Source organism: Carettochelys insculpta, chromosome 1 (genome assembly GCF_033958435.1).
Source record: "Carettochelys insculpta isolate YL-2023 chromosome 1, ASM3395843v1, whole genome shotgun sequence".
Lineage (NCBI taxonomy): Eukaryota > Metazoa > Chordata > Testudines > Carettochelyidae > Carettochelys > Carettochelys insculpta.
In genome coordinates this window covers 137,337,082-137,364,344 of record NC_134137.1, presented here as the reverse complement: position 1 = coordinate 137,364,344, position 27,263 = coordinate 137,337,082, and the positions used below count along the sequence as shown (strand labels likewise).

General features: G+C 51.9%; 1 protein-coding gene across 4 annotated transcripts in view; it reads left to right on the top strand.

Annotated features, from left to right (window-relative positions):
• Nucleotides 1-27,263, top strand: part of LOC142006833 (arylsulfatase D-like) — a 59,639-nt gene that overhangs the window by 15,979 nt on the left and 16,397 nt on the right. For all 4 annotated transcript variants that reach the window (XM_074983325.1, XM_074983322.1, XM_074983323.1 and 1 more), the window contains 3 exons: nucleotides 16,664-17,087; nucleotides 22,657-22,793; nucleotides 22,995-23,129. In XM_074983325.1, the coding sequence (XP_074839426.1) occupies nucleotides 16,664-17,087; nucleotides 22,657-22,793; nucleotides 22,995-23,129 (696 nt within the window). The remainder of the gene's footprint in view (nucleotides 1-16,663; nucleotides 17,088-22,656; nucleotides 22,794-22,994; nucleotides 23,130-27,263) is intronic.

Sequence of the window (27,263 nt, the reverse complement as noted above, 5' to 3'; positions counted from 1 at the left end):
GCTGCTTAACCAGTCAGTCCCCAGCCTGTAACAATGCTTGGGATTCTTCTGCCCCAAGTGCAGGACTCTACACTTCTCCTTGTTGAACTGTATCAGATTGGTTTTGGCCCAATCCTCTAATTTATCCAAGTCACTCTGGATCCTATCTCTACCCTCCAACATATCTACCTCTCCCCCTAGCTTTTTGGCATATGGAAACTTGCTGAGGGTGCAATCCAGTCCCTCATCCAGGCCATTAATACAGGGCTGTGGCCACACTTGCAAGTCATTTCGAAATAATTTTTGAAATGAGGGGCAATTTCGAAATGAGCAGTAGGGCAGCTACACAGCAATTGCTCATTTCAAAATTAATTTTGAAATTAAAAGGCGTTCATTTCAAAATGGTTATTCCACTCCCGTGTTGGGAATAACACCTCCTTTCAAAGTTAACTTTGAAATTAAATGTGTGTAGCTGCTCCCTGGCTGCCATTTCGAAATGAAAAGTCCTCCACAGAGCCAGCCCCTCCCACCAGCAGCCACAGCTCTATGGCTGTCAGCTGGAGGTGCCTTAAAGCTGCAGGGACACAGAAACCCTGTGCAGGAAGCTGAGAGTGTGCTGGCAGCCATAGGAGCACGAGGTGGCCAAACGACACTCCTTAGCACCCCCAGAAAGCAACACCCCACTGTGGCCAGACCAATGGCCAACAGCCAGAACCCCCAGGAGCCTCGTGGAGCCAAGGGGTCCGGGCGGCAGGGCTTCCAGGGCTCTGGGCAGACCCCAAAGAGGAGGGGGGCCCTCTGGCTGGAAGCTGAAGTCCGGGACCTGCTGGATGTCTGGTGGGGAGGAGGACGTCCTGCTCAAGATGGAGGGGCGGAAGAGAAACACGGATGCCTTCACCCACCTCGCCAGCAACCTTGCCGCAAGGGGCCACCCCCTCCGGACCCCGACCAGATCTGCTCCAAAGTAAAGGAGCTGCGGCAGGGCTATGCCCGAGTAAGGGACTCGGCCAGACAGTCAGGGGCAGCGCCAGCCACCTGACCCTACTTCAGGGAGCTCCACCAGCTGCTGGGACCCAGGGAGGCTGCACCACTCCAGGAGACCCTGGGCACGGGGGAGCCAGAGGGGCAGGGAGAGGAGCCCCAGCCAGGACCCTCGATGCCCCACCACCACCACTGCAGACCCTGAAGTACCTGCTAGTGCCGGGTACAGCGACAGCAGGAGCAAGGGACCACTGTCCATGGCCGAGCCCTCCAAGGGCCCTAGCCAGGCTACCTCCACCCAGGTCTCCCCTGAACCACCCGAGGAACCCTCAGGTAGGACCAGGCATGGGGTACGCTGGTCGTGCAGGGGAGGGGGCGGTCCCTGATGCAGCCAATTCAGGCCTGGGCACATGGCCACGGGCCAGGGACCCAGGGATGGCTGTCATTGCTGCCGGGTGGGGCCCCCATGGGGCCATGGGCTGCCATGAGGGTCAGAAGCCTGGGAGGGCTGGGGCAACCGCTCTAAAGGCCCCACATTGATGGACCCCACAGAAAACAGGCCACCCCAGAGCCCCTCACCACAAGCAGGGTGGGATGGCGGTGGGGACAAGGTTGCTGGCCCACAGGCTCATGACTGATGGGGCACCACTCTCTAACCTTATGTCTTCACAGCCTCGGCATCTGCCAGCCACCCCAGCCCCCTGGATGTGCCTGGGAGCCCCACAGCAGCAGAGGAGGGTGAAGGGGCAACACCTCCCTGGACCAGGCACCGTGGTGGAAGGAGCCACTGCCACAGCTGGGCAGATGATCTGGCAGCAGCTCACATGGCTGTATGGTGGGAGCAGAACCACTTGCTGCAGGAAAGGCTCTCCATGGAGTGGGCGGCCTGGGACCGGGTGGCCAGGTATCTCAACACCCTGACCCAGGCCATCGCCAACCGCCTGGCCCAGCCGCCCACCCCATGGATGGCCTTTCCCACAGCACCCCCCTTTGCCCCAGCCCCCTCTTCCTCCCCGGTACCCTCCTCCTCCCCACCACCTCCCTCTGCCCCAGCCCCCTCCTCTTCCCTGCCCCCCTGCCCCACCTCTCCCTCTTCCCCACCCCTCCCCATTCCTCAGCTCCTCCCTGTTCCCCAGCCCGACCCTGCACCCCTTCTGCCCCCCTGGCCCCTGGCCCTTGCAGCTCTGCCCCCAGCTAACATGACCCCAGCCAAGCGGCAGGAGCTGGCGCACTGGCTGTGGCCAGGTGAGTCCTGCCCGTCTGTGGCTCCCCACCATCCTCCCCATGAGTCCAAGCCCCTAGATACGCCAGTCCAGCCCTACCTCCCTGTTCCACCTGCCCCATCCTGGCCCCACCGTGGTCCCCAGACCCGGGGCGGTCGCGGCTCCAGGGGCCATCCTGGCTCCCAACCAGCCACTCTGATGGAGGATTGAGGCCCCCCACTTCCCCATGTGTATAGTCCACCCCCATCCCCCATGCATATAGTTCCCCTGCCCCATAAATAGTCACATGTTCTTTCTGTTCAAAACATAGCATTTGAATTTATTTAATGGTGTATGTGTCCTGTCTCGGGTGGCGATGGCCAGGGCGGTGCTGGTGGGGCAGGTGTGAGAACCGGGGGGCGGGAGAGGGGGTTGCATAGAGTGAGTGGGGCCAGGTCATGGGGACCCCTGGGCAAAGGTCTCCCAGAGGGCCTCCTGCACACGCACCCCGTCCCGGTTCACCTGGTGACACGGGACTGCACCTGGCTGCTCATAGTGCGGCACAGCCTCCACTGCCCAGTGTGCCAAAAAGAGCTCCTGCTTGCTCTCCATGAAGTTGTGCAGTGCACATCAAGCGCCCACGACCGCAGGCACGCTGGGCAGGCCTACCTCCAGGCGCATCAGGAGGCACCTGAGACTCGCCTTCACACGGCCAAATGCCCGCTCCACGGTGTTTCTGGCGTGGTTGAGGCGGGCATTGAAGAGGTCCTGGCTCTCATTAGTGTGTCCCGTGTAGGCGCACATTAGCCAGGCCTGGAGTGGGAAGGCAGCATCGGCGACGATGCACGGGGGCATGGTCATGTCTCCCACCGGCAGCTCCCGTGGGGGGATGTAGGAGCCCTCTGCCATTCTGTGGCCGAGCCATGAGTTCCGCAGGATGCGGGCATCATGGGCCCTGCCCGGCCAGCCCACACAGACATCAGTGAAACGTCCTCGGGCATCCACGAGGGCCTGGAGGACGACAGAGCGGTAGCCCTTGCAGTTAATGTACCGTGCCCGGCTGTGTGGTGGGGCCTGGATGGCGATGTGGGTGCTGTCTCATGCACCGATGCAGTTGGGGAATCCCAGCTGTTGGAAGCCAGCCATGGCAGCGTCCACGTCCCCAAGGCGGATCAGGCGGCGCAGGAGGATCCTGTTGGTGGCAGCAACAACCTGTAGGGTAGAGGGCACAGGCGCCCATGAGTGTATGGTAGCATATGGGGGCCCCACTCCCCAGGACCCCACTCCCTGGGAACCCCCTCCGGGGGACCCCCCCTCCCAGGGACCCCACTCCCCAGGGCCCCACACCTTGGGACCCCCCTCCCCAAGAACCCACCGTGGGTGTGTGGCCCTGGATGCCTTACCTCAAGGAGGACAACCCTCACGGTGGCCTTCCCCACCCCGAACTGGTGGCCAACCGAGTGGTTGCTGTCCAGGGTGGCCAGCTTCCACAGAGCTATGGCCACTAGTTTCTCCAGGGGGAGCGTGGGCCGCATGTGGGTGTCCTGGTGATGAAGTGCTGGTGCCAACCAATGGCACAGCTCCATGAAGGTGGCCCGAGTGATCCGGAAGTTGCGGACCCACTGGTCATCGTCCCACTCTCCTAGGATGATGTCATCCCACCATTCCTCACTGGTGGGGTACCGCCAGAGGCAATGGCGGAGCTGGAACAGGGGGTGCTCTGGATGCACCGTGGGGGGAGCCTGCAGGAAGTTGGTCATGTGTCGGGCAGCACGTAGCCTCATATGACATGCTGTCAGGATGGCCATCAAACTGGCCACGATGTCCAAGGTGTCCCCGTCAGTGAAGTGCTGCGGGTCCATGGCAGGCAGCGGTGTGGTGGCTAACCAAGGCTCTGCTGAGTGCTGTGCTGGAGGTCGTGTGCTGCAAGCAGCCAGGGTCCTCAGCATGTGCACAGTGGATGTGTTTGGGAGGAGCCCTTTAAGGGGTTGGCTCGCCCGTGCTCCAGGAAGGGCTTGTCAGCCATTTGACCCTGCCCTCACCATTTCCTGCCCTGTTATTTCGAAATGAAGCTGTGGCTGTGTAGCCGCTCCATTTCGAACAGCAGCGAAGGGTCCTGTGGCACCTTATAGACTAACAGAAAAGTTTTGAGCATGAGCTTTTGTGAGCACAGACTCACTTCATCAGATGCTGGACATCTGATGCTGGACAGCATCTGATGAAGTGAGTCCGTGCTCATGAAAGCTCATGCTCAAAACTTTTCTGTTAGTCTATAAGGTGCCACAGGACCCTTCGTTGCTGTTACAGATCCAGACTAACACAGCTACGCCTCCGATACTTGACTCCATTTCGAAGTGACTGGGAGTCATTTCAATGTTGCAGATCGCACTGTCGATCCGCATTTCGTGTGTAGTCATTTCCGTGCCACTTATTTCAAAATGGCTTATTTCGAAATAACGGATAGGGACAAGCCATTTCAAAATCACTGTCTAGTGTGGCCACAGCCAACATGTTGAACAACACTGGCTCCAGAATCAAGCCTTGCGACACTCCACTTGAAACCAACCACCATCCAGATATTGAGCCGTTGACCACTACCTGTTGGGCCCGACCGTCAAGCCAGCTTTCTATCCATTTTATAGTCCGTGGATCCAATCCATACTTCGTTAACTTACATGCAAAAATGTTGTGGGAGACTGTATCAAAAGCTTTGCTGAAGTCCAGGTATATCACATTCCCTGACTTCCCCATGTCCACAGAGCCTGTTATCACATCATAGAAGTTGATCAGATTGGTCAGGCATGGCTTGTCCTTGGTGAATCCATGTTGGCTACTTTTGATCACTTTCCCCTCTTACAAGTGCTCCAAAATAGATTCCTTGAGGATCCCCTCCATTATTTTCCCATGGATTAAGGTAAGGCTGACCAGTCTGTAGGTTCCTGGATTGTCCTTCTTTCCTTTTTTGGAAGATGGGCACTACGTTTGCCTTTTTCCAGTCATCTGGGATCTCTCCGGATCTCCAAGAGTCTTCAAAGATAATGGCCAAAGGCTTCCCTCAGTACCCTTGGGTGCATTAAATTCAGATCCATAGATTTGTGTACATCTAGTTTTTCTAGATAGCTCATAACTCATTCCTTCCCCACAGATGGCTGCCCTCCACCTTCCCATACTGCATCATCTAGCACCATAGTGTGGGAGCTGTCTTTGCCCGTGAAGACTGAGGCAAAAAAAGCATTAGCTGTGTTTACACATAAGCGCCCTTTCGAAAGGGCAAAAATCGTACTTCGGCTTTCGAAAAAGCGGCCATCGAAAGAGAGCCCCCACCCGCCGTTTTTCAGAACTGGCGTTCTGATCTGCTCTTTCGAAGTGCCACCCTGGTCTTTCAAAAGAGAGCGTCCACACGGCTCCAAGCCCTCTTTCGAAAGAAGGGAGGCAGGAAACGCCACGGACGGGGTCCCATGGCCGACAAGCCCTTCCGGGGCCACAGCCAGCTGCTTCCTTTAAAGGGCCCCTCCCTCCTCCCTCCCCTCCGCATGAGCCGAGTGCTGCCCAGCCTGTTTCTGCCCGGCAGAGCCTGCTCGTGCCCATGGAAGCCCAGCGATGGCTCCTGCAGGTGGACGCCCTCATTATGGATGCCCTGCTGGCAGTGCTGTGCTCCCTCGCCACAGCTGCACCCCAGCTCATCAGGTGGCTGCAAGGTCCCCCCGGGGCTGTGGGGCTTCCCCCACCCAGGCCACGACTGGGCACCCTCCCGGGTGCCCGATGTCTCTGGACCCACCCCAGCAGCACCGACTGGTGGGAGCGCGTGGTGCTAGGGGAGTGGGGTGAGGAAAGGTGGCTGTGGAACTTCTGCATGTCGAGGCAGAACTTCAACGAGATCTGCCACTGGCTCGCCCCCACACTCCGGCACCAGGACACCTGCATGCGGCCAGCCCTCACCCTGGAGAAACGGGTCACTATCGCCATCTGGAAGCTGGCCACCCCGGACTCCCACCACTCTGTGGGACAGCAGTTCGGGGTGGGCAAGGCCACCGTCGGGGCTGTCCTTAAGAAGGTAAGGTGGGGCCAGGTGGGGCGGGGGCTGGGGCAAGGAGAACCCTCCCCTGCAAGGGGCTGGATGGGAGGGGGGCGGGAGCTGCACGGGAGGGGGGCAGAATGGGCTTGAGGTGAGGGGCAATGGCTGCCACACCTGTACTAGAGCATGTGTCCCCCTTCCCCCTGTGCAGGTCATCAGGGCCATGAACACGATGCTGCTCCACAGGGTTGTCCACCTGGGGGATGTGGACAACACGGTTGCCAGCTTCCTGGACCTGGGCTTCCCAAACTGCATTGGCACTTTGGATGGCACGCACATCCCCATCCGCGCCCCACCACACAGCACCAGCCAGTACATCAACCGGAAGGGCTACCATTTGGTGGTGCTCCAGGCGCTGGTGGACGCGAGGGGACAGTTCACCAACCTCTACATGGGCTGGGCCGGCCGCACCCACGATGCCCAGGTCTTCCAGAACTCCGGCCTCTGCCGCCGCATGGGGGCTGGCACATTTGTCCCCCAGAGGGAGATCCCAGTGGCTGAGGACGTCACCATGCCGCTCTGCATGGTGGCAGATGCGGCATATCCCCTGCAGCCATGGCTCATGAGGCCCTACATGGGACACCTTGACCCCACCCAGGAGGCATTCAATGTGTGCCTCAACCATGCCCGCAATGTGGTGGAGCGGGCCTTTGGGCGCCTAAAGGGGCGGTGGAGGTGCCTCCTCACATGCCTGGAGGTTGGGGTCCCCAACGTGCCCCAGGTGGTGGGTGCCTGTTGCATCCTCCACAACATTGTGGAGGGAAAGGGGAGATGCCTATGTCCCTGGGGGGGCCCTCCGGATGGCTCTGTCTATGAGCAGCCGAGCACCGCCCCCATCCGCCAGGCCCACCAGGATGGCCACTGCATCCAGGAGGCCCTCAGGCAGGCTTTTGCCGATGGCCACCTCTGACCCACACGCATGCCCACATCCCACACACATCTGTCACCCATCCTCCCTGCCACCCCCATCCCCACTCCCACCAGCACCGCACCTGCACATCCACCACCCACCATCCACCAAGGAGCACAGCATGTGGTGGTGAACAATAAACAAACTTTATGTCAAACTGGGTGTTGGTAAATACGTACATGGGGCATCTAACTTGGAGGGGAATGTAACCTGGAGGGGGGCGGGGGGCACTCATTCTGGGGCAGGTGTGGTGGTCCACGAGCCCTGTCGGCCCCTGGAGCCCCTGCTCCCCTGGGTGAGGGGTCCCTGGTTGAGGGGGGGAAGGTGCTGGTAGCACTGGCAAGTAGCAGTGGTGGGTGAGCCTGGTGGTGGCAGCGGGGGCAGCCTCAGTGGGGGCAGCGGGGGCAGGGCCAGCAGGGGGAGTCACCTGGGGGGCCAGGAGGTGGGCCATAGTGGCTGTGTGCTCCCAGACGACCTGGCCAGTGCCCTGGAGAGTGTCCAGCATCCTGCCCCAGGCCGCCCTCCGCCACTCCATGTCAGCCCCAGGCTAGCTGGAGGTGCTCCTCAGCCACCTGGGCCTGACACTGGGTGGCTGCGTCTTCCCCGGCCCTCCGGAGGGCCCTCCGGCCACGGCCCCGACAGCACCCTGCCTGGGGTGGTGTCCGGACGGCTGCAACTGGTGGGCTTTCTGGGACGAGGGATGGTGCAGGGCTTTCCCAGCCCCCGGATGGTGTGGCTGTGTGGAGAGGAGAGCATGTCAGTAGTGTGCCTCGAACGGAGGGGACCCAGCTGTGGTGTACCTGCCCGAGCCCACCCCATGGAGCCCCTGTCCCCACAAGGAACACTGAACCTCCAGGGAGCACCGGGCCTCCCAGCCTGGGTGTGATTCCAGGGGTCTCTCCCGCAGGTGGCCCTTCCCAGCCTGCGGTGCATGGGCCCCTGGCGCCATCCGGCACTGACCAGCTGCCACCCCTCCGCGGCTTATGGTGCTGTCCACTGAGGGTGGGCGCTGGGCGTGGCTGATGTGCCACCACAGGGTGCCACATCCCATGTGGGGGCTGGCCTGTGTATGGCCCGGGACCACCGGTCCCATGTGCGGGTGCCTAGCTGTTGCATCACCCCGACTCTTGGAGTAGGTGTGCGCCCCTCCCTGTATGTAGCAGAGGGTCTCCCCAGTGACATCTGGAGATGTCCGTCCCTCAGTCGCCCGGCTGGAGGAGCGGGAAGGGATGAGGATGGTCAGTGGTCCCCTCGCCCTCCGGGGTCTCCAATCCGGGCTGCTCCTCCGCCTCTGCCAGCTGCAGCTCCTCCCCGGAGGTGTCCAGGAAGGCCGCCGGAGGGGAACTCTCCTGGGGCCCCAGGATGCTCCGAAGCTCCCGGTAGAAGGGGCACATCGCTGGACCTGCCCCGGAGTGTCCAGCCTGGTCCCTGGACCGGGCATATCCCTGCCGGAGCTCTTTTGCTTTGGAGCATACCCGGTCTGGGGTACACTCCGGATGGCCCCTGGCGTGGAGGCCTGTTGCCAGGTGGCCAAAGGCTGCGGCATTGCGCCCATGTCAGAGGCTGAGAAGGTCCCGAAGCTCCCACTCTGTCCAGGAGGGGACTCGTTTTTTTTAATCCCCCTGGGAGCCCTGGGAGGCTGGAGAGGGCTCGGAGGGGGGGCCGTGGGGCTCGCAGGGGGTCTGGCTGCTGGCCATGGCTGGACCGTGCAGCTGGAGGTCGTGCGCACGCTGCTCCTAGCATGCTTTCAGCTTCCTGCCACAGGTTTTCTGTGTGCATGTGGCTTTAAAGCAGCCGAACGCAGGGACCATAGACTCCTGCTGCTGCTGCTGGCTGGAGTGGCCCTGCACTCCAGCTGATCAGCGCCATGGCGGACCTGTATTTCAAAAGAGTGGGCTGTGGAGAGTCTACATGTGTACTCTCTTCATTTATTATTTTGAAAGGCAGAGTTCTTCTTTGAGTGGTCCCCATGGGTGCTCCACCGTAGGTGTGGGGCTCACCCCAGCGCCGCAGATCGGAAATTTCCAGCAGTCTCCGTCGGATCGCGCATGTGCTGATGCGTGTCGGTCCTTCGCGCGCTTATGGTCACGTGCGCGATCCAGTCCCCACCAGTTCCTTCTCAACCGCCAACGCCTGCAGACGGAATCCACTCCGGCTCCAACGCCTGAGATAGATAAACTCTGTTTTACTTATTGTTAATAGTTATAACTTGTTGCTTAGTTATTATAGTAGTTTATGTTAGAGTGTACATAGTTTTAAAAGGAAAAGAGAGCAAGAGAAAATACGGAGGCGGCTGCCTCCGGCGGGTCCGCTATCTGAAGGCCTCGAAAGTTACCTGTTAACTGTTATCTGTTGCCGGACTGATTATCTGCTAAGTGCCCTGTTAGCACTTAAAGACTTTAGAGCTTAAACATGTCCTCGCCGGGTTTTAAGAAGTGTGAATCATGCCGAGAGGTCATGCCCGCCTCAGATGGACATAGTAAATGTATTCGGTGCCTCGGGGAAGCCCATGTCCCCCAGAAATGCCCTCATTGCTCTAAGCTTACAGCTAGAGCACGAAAGGACAGGGAAATGAGGCTAAAAATGTTCCTGTTCGACAAGGCCCTCCAGCCTGGGACATCGGAGAAGCCCCATAAGGAGGGCTCTTTGGGCTCGCACAAGAGAAGGGCGGCCTCTCTGACCTCCTCTGTGCAGAAGAAGAAAAAGCTTTCACCAACGGGATCCCTGCCAGTTACCTCTACAAGTGGGACGAGCGGAGCATGGGGCCCGGGCCCGCTGGCCTCTCATAGTGGGAAGGCCGCAGCACATGTGCCCGTGCAGGGGCCTCCAGTTGTTAAGGAAGTGGCACCGAGGGTTCTGCAGGCACCGGAAATGTCGGCACCGGCTTCCACAGCACCGAGCCTTGTGGCACTGACAGCACCAGAGCGAGGGCACCTGGCACGGGGCCCAACGGTGCCCGAGGAGACTACCCGAGCAGTACTGAGGGCAGAGGCACCGAGCGCGGCACTGAGAGCTACAGAACCGAGCACGGCACCGACTACGGTGCCGAGCTCCCTGGCGCCGATAGGAACACCTGAGGCGCCCGAACAGAGGAAAGCAAAGACTAAGACCCAGCACCGCAGCCCTTCCCTGGAGATCATTGCGCTGCCATTATCACCTCGCTCTCCCGCAGAGATTCAGCGGGCAGCAACTCCAACAGCCTGCCGCAGGCTTCCATCTCCATTCCTTCAGCCTCCATCCCCCGGGCTTGGACATTTTTCACCAACTTCCAGCAGGGATACCTATGAATACTATCACAGGGGATCCCCACCTATGTCAGTGTCATCTCGACGGTCACGTCCTTCTATACATCATGTCTACGCTTTCAGGTCGTGGTCCAGGTCCCCATCACTGGGCCCTTGCCTTTGTTGTTATGGCCGTCCTTACCATACGGGACATCGGCACAGGGGATCTGGGTCTCGGAGTAGATCCCCGTCAACGCCTCATCGACATCACAGCACACAGTCTCACGCTGGGGGAACACCACAAATTTCCCAGTCAGAGAGTGGTTCAAAGGATCTGGAACCCCATCTGGAAACCTTAAAAGAACAAACATGTGAACAGAGTCAGGAACCTGAGGACTTAGAGGAGATGTATCATAGCGATGCCTCCTCGTCCTCCCCAGATGAAGCAGTTGTTCCTGGAGATATCTCTCCCCCAGATGACCTAAAGCAGTTTCAAGAGTTGTTCAAAAGGGTGGCTCAATCACAAGACATTCAAGTGGTGGAGGTGCAGGAGAAACACCATAAGCTCCTCAAAAATCTCAGACCTCCAGCTTCATCTAAGATCGTCATCCCATTGGATGAAGCGATTATGGAGTCAGCCACCAACATATGGCAGACTCCAGCCTCCATCCCTCCTACAAACAAGAGGGCGGATAAGAAGTATTTTGTCCCTGCCAAGGGCATGGAATTTCTGTTCAGTCACCCACAGTCGAATTCACTAGTGGTTGAATCCTCGCAACACAGAGCCAAAACGTCCCAATATAGGTCCGGGGGATCAGACAAGGACACAAAGAAATTAGACCTACTCGGCGGAAAGGTTTACTCATCATCTACCTTACTGCTACGAATGGCGAATTACGCCGCTCACTTGTCGAACCACGATTTCGACAATTATTCTAGACTCACCTCCCTCATGGATTTCCTTCCAGAGGACAAAAAGCCAGTCCTCAAAGCAATCGTCCAGGAAGGCTACGCAGCTTCACGAGCAGGAGTTCAGATTGCTTTAGACGTAGCAGACACAGCGGCTCCTTCCACAGCCACTGCGGCAGTAATGTGCAGGGAATCGTGGCTCCAGACGTCCGGAATTCCCAGGGATCTGCAAGTAAAAATCGCAGATCTTCCTTTTGATAGGCAGAAGTTATTTGCAGACTCAACTGACTCGGTCCTACACTCCAGCAAGGACTCGAGAGCTACACTTAGGACCCTGGGTATATACACCCCGCCGTACAAGAGGAAGAAGTCTTACCCTCAGCAACGGCATTATGCTTATCAACCACAGCGTACTCAGTATCAACGGGGGTATGACCAGGGGCGCCAACAACAGCCACAGCAGTACAGGGCCCCTAGATGTCGGCCCCAGCAGGGCCGCGCCCCCTCCGGACAAACCATAAGACAGCAGGTTTGACGGGTACGTCGGGGACTGCAAAACCAAGACCGTCTCTCAGTGCCAATCTCAACACATGTTTCACCAGCGACTCAAGCCGTTCTACTCTCAATGGCAAAGCATCACCACAGACAGATGGGTACTAGAGATTATAGCCACGGGGTACACGATCCCTTTTCAATCATTGCCACCACCAAACCCTCCCACCAGGCCCTTTTTCAAGGATCCCTCTCATCACACAAAGTTAAAACAGGAAGTGGACCACCTCTTGTTCATAGGAGCGGTGGAGAGAGCACCGGAACAATTCCAGGGGAAAGGCTTCTACTCCCAGAACTTCCTGACAGAGAAGAAGACAGGAGTTTGGAGACCAATCCTGGATTTATGGGCCCTCAATCGGTATTTGCGCAAACAGCATTTCAAAATGTCTACAATTTCTTCCATAATCACGGCACTGGACGATGGAGACTGGTTTGCAGCCCTTGACTTACAGGATGCGTATTTTCTTATAGCAATTCATCCGGCACACAGACGTTTCCTCCGATTCACAGTAGGCAGAGAACATTTCCAATACAGAGTCCTCCCATTCAGTCTCTCTTCGGCACCCAGAGTTTTCACCAAAACCCTGGCGGTCGTATCAGCATATCTACACAGACAAGGCATCTTCATTTTTCCATACCTGGACGACTGCCTGCTGAAAGGAACTTCCAAAGCGGAGGTCTTACGAATGATACACATCACCACAAACACATTTGCCTCGCTGGGCCTCATCATCAACCTCTCGAAGTCAAAAACCGAGCCCACACAAAATATAGAATTTATAGGGGTGCGAATAGACTCTGCTACACCAAGGGTATACCTGCCCGATGCCCGTTTTCGCACCATCAAATCCCTGGTACAAGTAATAACGTATAGCCCCGCTATCCCAATCCTAACATGTCTACAGCTGTTGGGGCACATGGCGACCACCACATTTGTGGTACAAAACGCCAGACTGCACATGCGAAGCCTGCAGCATTGGTTGGCGAGCATGTACAAACAATAGCCCATACCATTCACAGGATGGTATCACCCACAATGGAGGTGCTAAGGTCACTGGCATGGTGGGCAGACCCCAAGAACCTGCTAGTAGGGGTGCCTTTCCGCCAACCGCAAATTACCATTTTTCTCACAACAGATGCATCCCATATGGGATGGGGAGCGCACATTGGAAATGAAGTCACTCAAGGTTTATGGTCCCCCGTGGAGAAGACACTGCATATAAACATACTAGAGCTCAGAGCAGTGTTCAATGCGTGCAGGCGTTTTCAAAATTACCTGCACGGGAAAGTAGTCGGGATAAATACTGACAACACCTCTACCATGTTTTATATAGACCGACAAGGAGGGGCCAGATCTCGTGCACTCTGTGTGGAGGCTGTCTGGTTGTGGAACTGGTGCATTGCCAACAATATAACCCTAAAAGCTTCATACTTACCGGGTGTCCACAACGTAAAGGTGGACCAACTCAGCAGACACTTTGCGCTCACGCACAAGTGGCAGATCCGTTCCGACCTGCTCCGACGAGTGTTTCACAGATGGGGGTTTCCCCAAATCGATGTTTGCCACTCACAACGACAAGAAATGTCCCCAGTACTGCTCCAGAGCAGGCACCTTCATGGGGGACACCTTCATGATCCCATGGAAGGGCCCTCTACTCTGTGCGTTCCCTCCCACAACACTCATACACAAGGTTTTGGAGAAAGCCAAAAGGGAGAGAGCACACATGATACTCATTGTCCCAACCTGGGACAGACAACAATGGTTCCCGCTGCTTCTGCGCATGGCATGTCGCCGACTGTTCCCCCCTACTGGCAGTACCAGACCTTCTCACACAGGCTCGGGGGTCCATAATGCAACCACATCCACAGGGACTCCGCCTACAGGCATGGTTCATCCATGGCTCAGCGCCTTAGAGAGCACATGTTCGGAGGGAGTGAAGCAAGTCCTGGAGTGCAGTCAGAGGACTTCCAGCAGAAGAACTTATGAGCACAAGTGGACACGATTTACCTCCTGGTGCTCTTCCAAGCAGTTAACACCTCTGGGCACCCCTATAACTGCAATTCTGGACTACCTGCTGGAGCTCAAACGAGAGGGGCTCTCTCTATCCTCACTAAAGGTTCATCTTGCGGCTATATCAGCTTTTCGACACAAAGAGAAAGGGCCAACCATATTCGCCCATCCTGTTGTCATGCGGTTCCTAAAGGGATTAGCAAACCTGTATCCCCCTCGGAAACTGCTACCACCGTCATGGAGTTTGGACTTGGTCCTCCACATGCTGTCGGGACCGCCCTTTGAACCATTGGCCACGGTCCCCCTCCGGTTACTTACCATGAAGACAACCTTCCTTCTTGCGATTACGTCGGCCCGTCGGGTGAGTGAGCTTGCAGCAATAATGGCCACACCGCCCTGCACAGTGTTCTCAAAGGAAGCGGTCGTCTTACGATTACACCCAGCCTTCATTCCAAAGGTCTCTTCAGAGTTCCACATTAACGAACCAATAGTATTACCCTCGTTTTATTGTAAGCCTCACAACTCCAGCAAGGAGGCATGGCTGCACTTATTAGATGTGAGGAGGGTGTTGGCCTTTTACATAGACAGGACTGAGCTTTTCCAGAAAACGGACAGACTCCTGGTGTCCCTCGCACCCAAGTCGAAAGAGGAAGGCTTATCTTCACAAAGGATTTCAAACCACATCATATCCTGCATAAGACTGTGCTATGAGCTTCACAAGACTCCTCTACCAGTTCCGCCCAAGGCTCACTCCACTAGAGCGATGGCGGCGTTGACGGCCTTCTTCAAAGGGATCGCGCTGAGAGACATCTGCAGAGCGGCGACCTGGTCATCCTACGACACCTTTGCCAAGCACTATGCCATGCACTGGGTGTTTGATGAGGATACACGCCTGTCGATAGCAGTCCTTTCAAGGGCGAGCTGCACATAAATCGGATACCCACCTCCTTTTTTGAGGTCACTGCTGGGTAGTCACCTACGTTGGAGCACCCACGGGGACCACTCAAAGAAGAAAGAGAAGTTACTCACCTGTGTAGTAACAATGGTTCTTCGAGATGTGTCCCCGTGGGTGCTCCACTATCCCCCCGTTCCTCCCCAGTTCGGAGCTCTGTTTCCTGTTTTTCAGAGGCATCCGGAGCGGTTGATCAGGAACTGGCGGGGACTGGATTGCGCATGTGACCGTAAGCGCACGAAGGACCAATGCGCATTGGCGCATGCGCGACCTGACGGAGACTGCTGGAAATTTCCGATCTGCGGCACCGGGGCGAGCCCGACACCTACGGTGGAGCACCCACGGGGACACATCTGGAAGAACCATCGTTACTACACAGGTGAGTAACTTCTCTATCTTCCTGATATGGAATCGGGGTTCAGATTTCGATTTCCGAGCCCCGTACTTTTGATTTTCTTTTGAAAGACGGACAGGTTTATGTGTGTAGACGCTCCTCCTGCTCTTTTGAAAAAGGGCCTCTTTTTTCGAAGTTTTTTGCATGTGTAAACGCACCTATTGAGTACTTCACCTTTTCTTATATCATCAGTCACTAGGTTACCTCTCTTATCCAGTAATGGCCCCACACCTCTTCTGATAACCTGCTTAGTGTTACAATGTCTGTAGAAACCCTTCTTGTTACCCTTCACATCCCTTGCCAGCTGCAGTTCCAATTGTGCTCATGGGAATAAGGGGACTTCGTAGTAGGTGGGGTCCTTTCGAAAAGGAGCCCTGTTGGGACGAGATGCGCGGTGGCGAGGCGCATCAATTTTGAAGTGTCGCTGCCGCCCGCATGCTAATGAAGCGCTGAATATGCATTTCAGTGCTTCATTAGTAAACTTCAAAATGGCCATTGGCCTGGCCATTTTGAAGTTTGGGGCTAGTGTAGACGTAGCCAAGAAAGAATAGCCATTGTTCCTACAAAGGATTGGACGTGTGGGTCGAACAACACTAGAAGACTCGTGGGGGTGGGGTAATTTATCATCCACAGAAATTCTGGAATGAAGTTTAAGTTGGATTGTTACATATGGATTTATGACATGCTTAAATTCACTTGGACATAGGCCTAACCAAAGAAACATTTGCTAACTTCTGAGTGCTTTGCAACCTTCAAAGTGTTTTTAACATAGTTGGTTTTTTTTTCTGGGTTATGTATAAAATATATGTAAATGGAGTCACGCACTGCCGCATGCCAACATTGAAAGAATAACAGCTATACATTTTGGGGGGAAGAGTTACATTTGCAGCAAACTAATGACATTCTTTTTGCTTTACACTTATTATATCTAATATTGCCTGCAAACTGTTATTTCACAAATGTTAATGATACATGTGTTTCCTGTCGTATGTATCAGTATTCATTTCTTATATGGTCACATAGATGCAGAATAATAACGTTTACAAAAGAAAGCCCTGCCATGGGGAACTTAGTCTATGGTCCCAGGATCTCCTGCCCACAGAAAATCTTATGTCAGTATGGAGTTCCGCTGGCTTCACTGAAGTTCCACAGAGGTGCAAGGACCCACTGGTGAAGTTTCCTGTTTAGATTCAGGGCCTGTGTTAAGGCAGGCACAAGGAAAGATTGGAAACTCAGGGAGGAATTGAGGTCTGAGGATCCTCTTCTCTGTTGTGCATAGCTGACACAGCTGCATTGCAGGCAGTGCTAGCTCCACCTTTTGCAAGTGGTTTTTGGTGATCTAGGCTGGGACTTCTAATGGAACTTAGGGGATTTGTGTGTCCAACTGCCATTTAAGTGGGCACTTCGCTCTCCGAAGGCTCCTTTGAAAATCCCAGCCTTAACAAGTGCCTTTCTTTCTTTGTTTAACTTTCAGGGAAGTGGCATCAGGGTGTGAACTGTGAAGCCCTCGACGATCACTGCCACCACCCTTTAAAACACGGTTTTGATTATTTTTATGGCATGCCTTTTACGCTCCTAAACAACTGCCAGAAAAACAAACCTCCTGAGCTGGATGCAGCCCTTCAAGCCAAACTCTGGCTTTCCACTCAAATAATTGTCCTTGCTGTGCTGACAGTTATCATTGGAAAACTTACTAGCTTGATCTCGGCCAGCTGGAAAATAGTCACCTGCTTCGCTTTAGCTGGCTCTCTTTTCTTCACTTCCTGGTACTCCAGTTATGGATTTGTGCAATATTGGAACTGTATCCTGATGCGGAACTATGACATTACTGAGCAACCTATGAGGCTGGAAAGGACAACTGCTCTCATTCTGAAGGAAGCAGTTTCATTCATTGCAAGGTAACTAAGGGCCTTCTTTTTTTCTTAAAGGAAATGAGATCTCAGGAGTGTTTTTAAGATCTTCAGTGGAAAAAGATGTGGTTTTGGGTGTTCTGTGGTGTGGTGTGTCTGTGTGTTGTTGCTGTTTTTGCATAAGCTGTTAATGTCATCTTTTTCATTTTTTTTAAGCACATCAGAGATTCATGCCCACAAATATGTTGGTCACTGGCATGGTTTCTGGAGCCAAGAAAAGAGTATGTGTAAGAAATATGACGCTAATGGGTGGAGCATTTTGAGTATTGACAAATGACTAGCCAACCTGTCTGCTTTATTAGAACAAGCAGCAATGGGCTTAAACTGCAGCAAGGGGGGTTTAGGTTGGACATTAGGAAAAAGTTCCTAACTGTCAGGGTGGTCAAACTCTGGAATAAATTGCCTAGGGAGGTTGTGGAATGTCCATCTCTGGAGATATTTAAGAACAGGTTAGATAAATGTCTATCAGAGAAGGTCTAGACAGTACTTGGTCCTGCCACAAGGCCAGGAGGCTGGACTCAATGACCTCTCAAGGTCCCTTCCAGCCCTAGTATTCTATGATTCTATGATTTCAGCAATCCTGTATCTGGAACTACCTGGAGCTTTTCAAATAAGAGAGTGTTTAACCACCTGACATACGTGACCAAGGACTTGTTTTTTAATTTTTTCAAAACAATATGGTGTAGCTTCCTGGGATACCAGCCAAACACTGAAGCTGTATCTACATTACAGCGCTTTTTCGAAAGACGAGCTTCAGGAAGATATCCCCCGGAAGATAGTCTTCCTAAGAGCGCATCTACACACAAAAAGCAGATCGAGCCTTCGATCTGCTCTTTCAAAAGAGAGGGTTCACACGGCTACAGGCACTCTTTCGAAAGACTGGGCCAGGAAATGCCGTGGATGGGGTCACATGGCTGACAAGCCTTTTGGGGGCTGCAGCCGGCTGCTCCCTTAAAAAGCCCCTCCCAAACACCCCTGTACACACTGAGGCAGGCTGAGCTCACCCAACCAACGCAGGGGCCAATTACATAGCTGCCCTCCACCTCCTACTTGGGGCAAGCGCCCCCACTGGGTCCAGGGAGCCACTCTACACAGGATCCCACCAGCACCGCCCCCTACTCCCACCACCAAATGCCCCGGCACCGGCTGGTGGGAGCGGTTGGTGATGGGGGACTGGGATGTTGCCAAATCACTCCAGAATTTCAGGATGAACAAGCAGACCTTCCAGGAGCTCTGCCACTGGCTTGCTCCCACCCTCAGATACCATGACACCAGCGTGAAGCCCTCCCTCCCCCTCAAGAAGCAGGTCACCATCACTGACTGAAAGCTGGTCAACCCAGACAGCTACTGGTCTGTGGGGTGTCAGTTTGGGGTGGACAAGGCCACCGTTGGAACTGTCTTCGTGGAGGTAAGTCATGCTCAGGCCACACATCCACCACAGGGAGGGGGCTCCTGGGCAAGGGCACCCTTGGCATCGGGGGACATGAGGGACGGCGCATGGGGGACAGGGAGACCCCATCATGCCCTCATGAGAGTGCACATTCTCCCTCCCATGCAAGACACCCGCACCATCAACCTGATGTTGTTCCACAGGGTCGTTTGTGTGGGGGAGTTGGACATGGCTCTCACAGGATTCACCACAGCCAGATTCTGGGTCTGTGAAGCTTGAAACACAGCCGGACACAGGGAGCAGAGAGCTCTGCTGCAAGTGGCCAGGGCATCTCTGCGCCCCAGCTGGCCAGCGCCACAGAGGATTCCTCTTTCAGAAGAGCGGCCCATGGGGCATCGACACGCTTTCTTTCTACAGATTCTTTCGAAAGAGGGTGCTCGTCCTAATATGGGACTGGAAGAGCGCTTCAATTTCCTTTCCAAAAAGCATATTTGGCGTGTAGATGCTCCATGGACTCTTTCAAAAGAGGACTGGATTTTCTGAACATACTTGCTAGTGTAGACCTGGCTTAAAAGGTTTATTTGTTTCTTTTCCTATTTAAATCTATCTTTTCATATTAAGCACACAGAAATATGGGCCCAGAGTCCACCATATCATCTGAAGTATGTCATTATGAAATTGGGGCCACCTGGCTGATCAATATGACCCATGTGAGTGGGATTTTCAAAAGTGCCAAGTGATTTAGGAACCTGGGTCCCAGTGCAAATCAGTTGCTTCAAAGTTGATTAAATGCTTTTGAAAAGTTGTAGCGAACAAGTAATTTTTATGAAGCTTTTGTGATGAGCTACTCCTGATGGGCCATGCTGTCCACCATAACAGTGAAGAGTGGCATTGTAGTACAAGACTGCTGCAAATAAAACGTGTTCTATATCAGTGACTTACTTTCTATGTTTTCACAATTGTTTCCTCCCCCTTACCCAATCCATCTTTTAGCTTGAAGGCTGCTCCTTCTCTCTTGCCACTCCTCATCTCTGTTAATGAGGGCTCTTTCTGATCCAGGACTACATAATCCAGCAATTCTCCTAAAACTGTTGCCAGGATATTATCACTGTGTCTTATAGGCTACGTCTACACTAGCCCCAAACTTCGAAATGGCCATGCAAATGGCCATTTTGAAGTTTACTAATGAAGCGCTGAAATGCATATTCAGCGCTTCATTATCATGTGGGCAGCCGCGGCACTTCGAAATTGATGCACCTTGCCACCGTGCGTCTCGTCCCAACAGGGCTCCTTTTCGAAAGGAACCCACCTACTTCGAAGTCCACTTATTCCCATGAGCTGATGGGAATAAGGGGACTTCGAAGTAGGCGGGGTCCTTTCGAAAAGGAGCCCCGTCGGGACAAGATGCGCAGCGGCAAGGCTCGTCAATTTCAAAGTGCTGCGGCTGCCCGCATGCTAATGAAGCGCTGAATATGCATTTCAGTGCTTCATTAGTAAACTTCGAAATGGCCATTTGCGTGGCCATTTCGAAGTTTGGGGCTAGTGTAGACACGGCCATATTGATGTTACTCTCTTTCAAATATCCTATCTTCAGCAATGGCTCATTCTGCAGGGTTCTCATTTGGAAAGGAACAAGCAAAACACACAACGCAAGCCCCATAAGACATCTAAAGAACTGTCCTTTGCTATACATAGCAGGCAAAACTTCCTCAGATACAGATTTCAAAGGTGCGTTCGTCCCATTTTCACAAGTGACTTAAGTATTCCTATTGACTTCCAGTAAAAGAATTTCAGTAGGAGTTAGGCTCTGAAACTCACTTTGACATCTTTGAAAATTCCTCAAGACATCTACCTGCATCTTTAGATATCTAAATATTTTTCTAAATAAAGGTGTCGAAGTTCCTTTGGAAAGTTGGATTTCAGAACGTAAGTTACTTGGGTGTTCTCCAAAATGTTGCCCTTCCTCACATGTGATGACTGTTTTACACCTTCACGTGTGAAATTTATTTCTACCTAGCTGTTCCATTATTATGTGTCCCTCATTTTTTCCAACTCAGTTTACAGCCTTCCATGCCAGAACACACGTTCTCTTCACTATGGAGCAGAAAACAGCCAAATTTTGTGTTGAGGTAAACCTCTCTGGTGAGGATGTTCTGGGATTGTTCGCATGAAGGAAATTGTTTTGAAACTATTTGGTGCATTGTCATGGAAACCCTTCTGGAGAGGGATAATACCTCAAAATGCCCATTCTTGGGCAAGGCCCTTGAACAAGCAGTGCCATTGCAACTTCTTGGAGGAAAACAGACTATTTAGATCCAATTCAGTCTGGCTTTAGGCCAGGTTTTGGAACTGAAACTGCCTTGGTTGGCCTGGTGGGTGACCTACCCCAGGAGCTAGACAGAGGAAGTGCATCCCTGTTAATTCTCCTGAACCTCTCAGAGGCTTTTGATACCATTGACCATGGTATCCTTCTGGAATGCCTGGGGGAGTTAGGTATCGGAGGCATTGTTATGCTGTGGTTCTGGTCTTACCTGCTGGGACGTTTTGAGAAGATGGAACGGGGGCTGTTATTTGGCCCCATGGCAGTTTTGCTATGGGGTCCTGCAAGATTTCATCTTGTCCCCTATTCTGTTTAACATCTACATGAAGCCACTGGGAGAGAGTGTAAGGAGTTTTGGAGGACTGTGCCACCAATATGCAAATGATACCCAAATTATTTCCCTGTGACACCAGAACAGGTGTGGCAACAACTGATTTAAACCTGTGTCTGGAGACGGTGATGGATTGGATGAAGTCTAATAAGAGGAAGTTGAATCCAGACAAGACTGAGATCCTGTGGATCAGGAGACTGTGTGTTCAAGAAAGTGGCATATTACCTGTTTTAGATGGGGTTTTTCTTCCCCTGAAAGAACAGGTATGGAGCTTGTGAGTCCTCCTGGACTCTTTTTTTAACATTTGAAAATCAAATTTCTTCAGTGGCTAGGAGTGCTTTTGGGCAGCTCTGACTGATCCATCAGCTGTGACCCTTCCTGAACAGCCATGACATGGCCATGGTAATCCATGCTCTTGTCACATCTTGACTGGATTATTGTAATTCACTCTATATGGGACTGCCTTTAAAGAGTCGTCAGAAACTTCAGCTGGTCCAGAATGTGGCTACCTGTGTTTAAACTAACACTTGTTATGCAGAGCGCATTATGCCAGTGCTCTGGCAGCTGCACTGGCTTCCAGTATGTTTCCAGGCACAATTTAAGGTCTTGGTTATGACTTTTACAGCCCTAAATGGGTTGGGTCCATGTTATTCAAAAGGACCATCTTTTCCCATATGAACCTGCCTGTGGACTGAGGTCAGGTGGGGAGGCTCTGCTCACTGTCCCCTCACTTAGGCTACATCTACACCTACTGGAGAAGATTGACCACTCTAGGTTGATTTTCTGGGGTGCTGTTTCATTGCATACAAGAAACGGCACATTCCAGGGCCAGCGTCAACCCCAGAAGTCCTCCCAAGCTACCTGGTAGTAAGGAAAGTCAAAAGGAGGAGTGCTCCCATTGACCTTCTGTCATGAAGACAAGCAAAGAAGTCAACGGCTGCAAAGTCGATATTTGGTCTTCAATTGGCGTACCAAATAACAGCCGTCAACCTTCAAGGTAAGCCTAGACGCAGCTTCAGGAAGATAAGATTAATATCAACACAGAGCAGGACCTTCTCAGCCTTTGCTCCCAGGCTGTGGAATTCTCTTCACCAGGATATTCACATGGCGCCGACATTAACATTGTTTCAGCACCAAGTTAAAGCCAATCTTTTTATTCGGTCTTTTATTGGTTTTTGAGCTTGTGTGTGTGCTCCTTCTTTTGAGATGTTTTAGTAGGGTGTATATTCTTTTGGAGTTTTGTATTTTTAAATCTTTCTATATATGTTTACATTTTTTGAAAAAAATTTGTAAGCCGCCTTGACTATTTTAAATAGAAAGGTGGGGTAAAAATATTTTAAATAAATAAAATAGCTATTTTCCATTGTGCACAAGGTGAGAGAGAATACGCCAGGTGAATCAAATTGAGGTCAGTAGAATTATGTCAAGATGAATGTGGTTCTAGTTATTATGCATAGGTGATAGCTTCTAGAATTTTTCAGATGCACAACAAAAATGTCCATTTAATTCTTTTAAGAAACAAGCCTGGGCCATTCCTCCTCTTGGTTTCCTTCTTACATGTTCACACACCCCTTTTCACCACGGAGAAATTTCTTGGGAAGAGCAAACATGGATTGTATGGAGACAATGTAGAAGAAATGGATTGGTTGGTGGGTAAGTGTCCTCTGTGAAAGACTTCTTTTAAATGTGTAAATGGTTTTTAAAAGATGCAATTCTGTTATTGACCAAGCTTTAGCATCTTAAAAGCAAGGATTTCTGAGAGAGCTTAGTTTCCTAATCATTTTAATTAGGTCTTGATCTTTTTGTTTGATTCATAGCAAGCTTTTGACTGTTTTTCTGTCTTTTAATTTACAGGCAAAATTCTTGATGCTGTTGACAAGGAAGGTTTGAAAAACAACACATTCACATATTTTGCCTCTGACCATGGAGGACAATTGGAGGCTCAGGAAGGAGAAGATCAGTTAGGTGGCTGGAATGGCATATATAAAGGTAAAAGAATTCATATGGTATTTCCTAAGGCTAGAAATGAAACTGAAAATACATTTTCTTGACTAACGCTGATGGGCTTAGTGTGAGTCGGGTTCTAATACAGGTTCTAGCACAGGTGTCATGTGTAACCATGGACAGCATAGTTAATCTTTCTGCGCTCCATCTGTCTTTCTCTGAAATGGAAGTATTAAACTTGCCTGTCTGACAATAGTGTTGTGAAGCTTTGCATAATGTCTGTAAATCGTTGCAAGTCTCCAGGATGGAAACCAATGTTTGTCGTAAGCTAGTTATTAACTGATGTTCTCTAGGGATCTAGAGAAAATCATATTGAGAAGTGGTACCAAAAATACTTTGTTCTTTGAGTATACAAGCTCTTGACGCTCACAAAGGCTTTTTATGGAATCATTCCTGCTAGACAGTATATGCACAAGATTTCTGTGCATTCACACAAATTCAGTTATGGTTATGTGCCCCGGAAGGCATGGATGCACAGCAAATCAGTTCAGAGCAGTGTGCAAAATTACCTGGTGACCCTTAAGTGACCAGCCATGCTTGGGCATGTTAGGGTAAATTGCATGGGCCCTTGAACAACGTGGTGACGTACGCAGGGTGGAGGCAGGGTCCAGAGACCCTTCTAAATTGTTATAGGGAAATATGCCTCAGTACAAACAGGCTAAACCACTAACCCCACACCAAGAACTGAGGAACCAAGTGAATTGGGCAAGTCTAAATCAGTCAGCAACAGAATTTACTGAATTGTTTGCAGACTGTACTATCTGCAGCCTTCACCTCATCTAAAAGTGACAAACAAGAAAAACCTATATGGGAAAGATCCATGACCTCTGACCTAGCAGCCTCGCAGCGCCAGCTGCATACCTTAAAAGGAAAAAATAAGCATGAGATGTATGGTTGTGTAAAATGGGGAGGTGGGCTGAGAGGGGCTGCAGGCGAAGAGAAGCAGAAGCAACCAGGATGTGATGTGTCAGGCCTCGGGTGGAGCCAGCAAACAGCAGGACCATAAAGGGGGGCAATAACATAAGGAGGGAGTGGAATTCCCGAATCCTGGAGAGACCGGACACTGTCTGCAACCAAGACTGATCACCCTTCGCCGCTCCTCCTGCCTGCTCACAAGTTACCATGAAGAAATTTGTAACAGTATAGCTTACACAACCAAATGCAGTGTTTTGTTGTTTTGTTCCTATACCTGCTCAGCTGCATAAGTAAAAGTTAGCATTTGCATTTTTATCTCTGGTTTTCCTTTCAGTACCCTGCCATAGGTATGTGTATTACTGTGTGTATGTCTTTAGTTTCATGAGCCTGTAAGGGTCACGTGTAAGGCTGAGGCAAAGATGCCCCAGAACCCCTGAAAGGGCTTTGACGCAATGACTGGGAAGTTCTGAAAGCAAGCTGCCTCAGCTGGGAAGCATGGTCTGCTGAACCTCTGTGTTCTACGGGACAGTTCATTTGTTTGTATCTGTACGTCACACTCTTCTGTTAACCCTTAAGTCCTATCCCCTGAAACTGGAAACTCTCACTTCCTGGGGATAGATAACAGCTCTTAGAAATCTGGATAAATAACAGCCAATGAATTCCCCAACCCGTGGGCTGTTTTAGATAACTACTGGGAGCTAGAAAAACCTCAGGGGGTGTTTCTCTTTCTTTTGGGTGTAATCCTATTCCTCCTGTTAATAATGTGGTGTAAGCCACGGCTATAATTAAACCAGTTTCATAATAGCAAAATCAATCCCAGTGGTGCGGGTCATCACTGAGACGCAGCCCTCCTTTTTTTTCCCAGTTCAACACTTCACCCACCTCTCACCTCCACCCTTATTTAGGACTTGGAGCACAGCATATTTGCTCCTAAAGGAAAGGAGGCATATGCACTCCCTTACAGAGGAGAAGGCAATCACTGCAGGGTGTTGTTGCTTGTTTTAAATACACTGTATACAAGACACGTGCCAATGTTTTCATTTTTCAAGCTAGAATTTGTATTAATTTTGCAACCTGGGGTAGCAGTTGCCAAGTACACAGCCATGGGCAAAGACCTGAAACTGTGATTCCCTGAGTTGTGGAAACTGTGTGCCGATGAAAGGGAGAGTTCACCTGCTTTTGGGGGAGAAGGAGGAGGAGGTTTTTCTGCTTCCTGGCTTTTCCTTGTGCATGTGGACTATAAAATGTCTCTGCTGTCATTCAGCGGAAGTGGCTTCATTCCATATGCTATAGGATTGGTGAAAGAGTTTGATGGAATTTGGGGTGGGGTACAAGATTGCAATGGTGAGCGGTTAGAAAGACATGAAAACGCAATGGCTATATTGGGTGTACCAAACTGAATCACACTACAGGCCTTTTCTTCAGCACTTAAGCAGCCAAAGTATCTCAATGTTCGCACTATGCAGAACTCTTTGTCTGTCTATAGCTGTCTGGTTCCTGTGTGGGTGATGTTTGGGGAAAATCCTGTGACTGAAAGTTCAAATAAGGGTGTCCGACAGCTTTCATATCATTCAGATTCTTCTTTCTGGCCTTGAAGTTTCTAGGTAACTTTTTCAAAACCACCTAAGGCATTTTGGAACCTCAGAGTCATTTTAAAAAGTGAAATAAGCACTTAGGTTTTAGGCTCCTAGGTGACTGAACTCTGTGTGCCTGAGTCACTTTAGAAAACATTAGCCCATGTCTAAACAAAACCAATCTGTACTGAGTCTCTGAATTGTTGGCATAGCTTCAAGTTCAAATTCAAAAGTTCGATTAAAGGCCAGCGTGGAAGTGCCATGTCTTAAAATCAAATTTATTAGCCTCCAGAGGTGTCCTGTATGTAGCCCACAATGCCCCTCTGCGCTCTGCTCTGGCTCCTGCTCTCCAGGGCTGTGTCTACACGTGCCCCAAACTTCGAAATGGCCATGCAAATGGCCATTTCGAAGTTTACTAATGAAGCGCTGAAATGCATATTCAGTGCTTCATTAGCATGCGGGCGGCAGCGGCGCTTCGAAATTGACGAGCCTTGCCGCCGCGCGGCGCGTCCAGACGGGGCTCCTTTTCGAAAGCACGCCACCTGCTTCGAGGTCCCCTTATTCCCGTGAGCTCATGGGAATAAGGGGACTTCGAAGAAGGTGGCGTCCTTTCGAAAAGGAGCCCCGTCTGGACGCGCCACGCGGCGGCAAGGCTCGTCAATTTCAAAGCGCCGCTGCCGCCCGCATGCTAATGAAGCGCTGAATATGCATTTCAGCGCTTCATTAGTAAACTTCGAAATGGCCATTTCATGGCCATTTCGAAGTTTGGGGCACGTGTAGACGTAGCCCAGGTGCACAGGACTTAGGTAACAGGAAGACCATGAATTGCAAATCGTGACCAGGAAGCCTGTGGCTGTGGGCTCATGTTTGTATAAAAGCCTGAAGAATGTCTTTCTTACTTTGCTATCAGCACTGTGAGCGCATCTGCCCATTACAAATAGCCCCATGCAGGGAGTTTGTGGTTCTGTCTCTACACTTGGTATTTCTTCTGGCCTGCCTGGCACCAGCCACTACCTGGCTGCACTACGTGGCAACAAGACTGTAGCAGGGGTTGTACTTGCATAAGAGGCCGAGGAGCTTCTTCTCAACAGGTTACAGAGAGGGAGCTGTGCTCTTTTTGTTTCAACAGTTTACATTTGTGTTCACCCTTCCACTCCCTCCCCGATAGGTGCCATGCAGTCTGGGTCTTTCCCATGTTCAGCCACATCATGTGCACAGCTCCCAACCCAATAAAAGGATAGGCCTGCTGTTCGGTGCTGACTATGCTGGCAGGCACCATCATGTCCTGGCTTGTACGTGGTTAGGATTCCAAGGGCAGGAAAGATTTTCAGGGGCTTGCTGCCACTCGGGGAAGTCTCCCCTGGTGGATAAGATTTTCGGGGGTGGGGGAACATTTCAACCGGCTCTGCCACTGCAGACCATGGGCTGCCACCCTCCTGCCAAAAATATTTTTGGGGTCTTGCTGCCCATTGCAGACACCTGCTACTTTTTGTAAAATCTTTGATACTTCATTTATAAATTCTTTTTCCTAACCTTTCCTGTCCTCTTTCTTCATGCTTGGCCCCCCAAAACCACAAGGAACAGAGCCAACTGAGATTCCTGTGTCCGTTATAAGTTCAATGTATGAGAT